Source organism: Quercus lobata, chromosome 10, assembly GCF_001633185.2.
Source record: "Quercus lobata isolate SW786 chromosome 10, ValleyOak3.0 Primary Assembly, whole genome shotgun sequence".
Taxonomy (NCBI): Eukaryota; Viridiplantae; Streptophyta; class Magnoliopsida; order Fagales; family Fagaceae; genus Quercus; species Quercus lobata.
The window spans coordinates 36896062-36899635 of NC_044913.1; the positions used below are offsets into that span (position 1 = coordinate 36896062).

The 3574-nt window shown below is 34.8% G+C and overlaps 1 protein-coding gene across 1 annotated transcript; it reads right to left on the bottom strand.

Moving 5' to 3' along the window:
- Positions 1–806: 806 nt before the first annotated feature.
- On the bottom strand, positions 807–2779 carry LOC115962479 (zinc finger BED domain-containing protein RICESLEEPER 2-like). Its single transcript, XM_031081323.1, has 3 exons — positions 1434–2779; positions 1232–1308; positions 807–1113 (listed from the first exon to the last, which is right to left on the bottom strand). Exon 1 carries the CDS (start codon positions 2497–2499, stop codon positions 1648–1650), a length of 852 nt encoding a protein of 283 aa, XP_030937183.1. The 5' UTR covers positions 2500–2779; the 3' UTR covers positions 807–1113; positions 1232–1308; positions 1434–1647.
- Between the last annotated feature and the right edge of the window lie 795 nt (positions 2780–3574).

Genomic DNA, 3574 nt, shown 5'->3' on the forward strand with positions numbered 1-3574 from the left:
AAAGTTAAAAAATCAAAGAAGCCCAAGTATTGGAAAAAATTCAATTTCTTTACTACAAATGAATATATATGCATATGCCAAAAGTCTTGTAAATCAATTGACGCCTCCTTTTTTTTTCATAGGAAACACAAAAAATATTATTAAGTACAATCAAAAGAAATTTCATCATGGAGAAGAGCTTGTTCTAAGAGACAAGGATTCTCTTCCATTCAAGTAAAAAAATAAACTATGCCCTTGGCATGTTTAGCTAGAAGATGAGCTAGCCTATTGCCTTGACTAGGACTGATATTGGGTCGGGTTTGCTGTGGCCCGAAAACCCGACCCGATAGAAATCGGGTTTGTCTCTCTGAAATCCGACCCGACCAGAAAAATCAGGTCTGAAATCGGGTCGGTTTTCCGGGTCTCAGGTCGGGTCTCTCTTTTTTTTTTTTTTTTTTTTTTTTTTTTTTTCCTACTGCTTGTTTTCCATGAGCATTTAGTTACTACATTTTTTTTTTTCTTGCAGCTGCTTGATTTCCATGAGCATTTAGTTACTACATTCTTTTTTGTAATAATAATCTCTCATTAAAAAAAAAAATCTAATATCAAATCATTTAAAAATAAATTATGAAAATAAAAGCTAAAATCTCCTTAGCAAGCCACATTTATGACTATTAAATGGATATACACAATAAAAACACAAAACCAACAATATCTTCACTGAACCATCAGAGCTGCAAGTATGATATCTCTTCTTTCCATTCCTTCTCTTATGCAACTCCAAAACACACCAAACAAAAGAAAATAATATAGTCCTCCACATTCCATTCATTTATAACCTATCCACTCTAATTCATTTCATTCTGTTGTGAACTCTCCAAATAGTGTTAGAACTTTGAGAAAGCAAAACAAATGCATAAAAACCAACACAAGCACTAAAGAGCCGGAAATGAAAAACTATGGCAAGATATCTAAAGCTTTACATTACAACAAAATGCTTTAGTGAAACAAATTACAGCAATCCATTGCTGGACAAAATGCTTAATTGTCAAAAAAAGTTTCTTTTCAGTAATCCTGCATGTAAGCACTTCTTCAAGCTCCAACATTAAACTTGGCTTCATACACATGGGGTTGCTGCAAAAAAGAAATATTCTTTTAAATTCTGAATGGATGCAACTAGTTGAACCACACTGAGATAATCTAATATCATATTAATTAATCCTAACACAAACAGAATCCAAGAAAAACTCACCAATATATGTAGGCAGATCAGTCAAGATTTGTAGCAGTGCTTGATGGTGAAGGTGATGCTGCTGAAGGTGAAGCTAACTTCGCTTCCAAAAAAGTTTCAAAACATTTTAGAACAACAATATATATTAAATTCTATTTAATGCACTAACGAGATATATTAAATTTCAGTTAAAGCACAAGTTAATACATTTTAAGAACATTACATTTTCCATAATCTTCAAATAGCTCAACATCATCCATGGCTTGTCGAAGCGAAATTTGCACTGAAGATTGAAGCCAATTTTAAGTACATATGAGAGATTGTACCATCTCAGGGGCAAGTGAACTACGGAATGGGTCTAGTATACGTCCTCCTGTACTAAATGCCGACTCAGAAGCCACAGTAGAAACAGGTACAGCCAACACATCTCGTGCCAGTCAAGACAATATACTATACTTATTAGTATTATACTTCCACCAAGCCAGTATATTAAAGGTTTTGTCATTTTCCCCTTCAATATTCTCCATCAAGTATTTTGCAACCTCATCTACACACCCAACAGGTTGTTTTCCTTGCCTAAAAGCCTTGTATTGAGAGGCAATAAATCTATTTGGATCATCATCATCATCATCATCATCAACATCAACACCAACACCTTCCATCCTTGATATCTCACTCGCACTTTGTATAGACACATATGATGAATGAGTTGAATTATAATGCTCATACAAGCGTTTCAATACATTTTCCACAAGGTCAGTGATAATCTTAGCAACATTCTCTCCATACAAATTTAATAAACAATAATTCAAATAATCCAACTTTTTTTGAGGATCAAGCACCACAGCAACATACAAAAGCACATTTCCCTTCTTTGATGAATCCTCCCCGCTCCCCCAATACTTGTCAAACTTCTCTTTCATTGTTTTTGCCATTGAGTACAAAAAATGGTCCTCACTCCTAGAAAAGAGATCTATCTTTCTTTTAATCATATATATCTCATCAAAGAAAGCATTTGATGTCACATACAAGGAACCCGAAAACCTCTTTGTGGCATTATAAAAAAGTTTCAAAAACTTAACAAATTTTCTACAAGTCTCCCAATCATCCTCATTTGGAGGTCTCCTATCATAGTCCCCATCCCGAAAGTGTAGAATATAATCAAGATCTTCATATTCCATCCGCTTGAATGCATGTTCAAACTTTTCAGAATTTTCCAACATTTTATAGGTGGAGTTCCATCTAGTGGCCACATCCAAACATAGAATAGCCTTTGACTCTATTTTCATTTTCTCCACACACCTCTTAAAGGTTTGTAACCTATTTGGAGAAGCTTTCACATATCTAACTGCATGACGCACCCTATCAATTGACTTATTATGATGTGTTAAGCCATCGGTCAGAATAAGATTCAAGATGTGAGCACAACACCTCACATGAACAAATTCATTCCCTAAAACAGTACCTTTCCACCTATTAGTAGCTTCTTTCAAGTAACTAATGGCTACGTCATTTGAGGAAGCATTATCCACCGTCAAGGTGAAAATCCCCTCAATATTCACTCTTCTAAACAAGATTCAACCATTTTGCCAATGGTTTTTCCCTTATGGTTATCGACAATACAAAAATTCAAAATTCTTTTATGTAGCTTCCAATCATCATCTATAAAATGACAAGTAAGACACATGTAATTAAAATTTTGTATTGAAGTCCATGTGTCAGTGGTAAGGCAAAGCCTACGGCCTCTCAAGGCATTTCTCAACTTATCCTTCTCTTCAAAATAAATTCGACTCACATCTTTAGCTAACGTAAAGCGAGATGGGATATTAAAATTAGGTTGAAAGACATTACAAAACCTTCTAAATCCTTGATTCTCTACAAACCTAAATGGAAGCTCATCCAATATGATCATTTCAGCAAGAACTTTTCTACCCACAACATTTGTAAAAGTCCTAGGCACTAGATTTCCCTCCTCTACATCCTTGGACAAGGGGTCTTGTCCATCATGCAATTCATTATAAAGATATTCAGGACAAATGGGTGTATGGTTTTTTAAATTAGATGTTCCATAAATTTTGCTATCAGCCATATACTCCTTGCTACAATATATACATCTTGCCTTAGTTCTACCTTCCTCATCTATAAACTTCTCAAAGTGGTCCCAAGCCGTTGATGGTGATTTTCTCTTATTAGGATTAGAAGAAGATATCACCTGTGGTGGACGAGGAGGTCTCATAGTTGGTCTTGCAGTGGCAACATCAGTTTGTGTAGGCTCCATTGAATCCATGACCTATTACCACACAAAACAAATCAATCATTAAAAATTATTACTATTCAAGAATTAAAGATTCTCCATTTGCTGAA

Coding starts and splice junctions, on each gene's coding strand:
- LOC115962479 (XM_031081323.1), bottom strand. CDS start 2,499: ATGAAAATAGAGTCAAAGGCTATTCTATGTTTGGATGTGGCCACTAGA.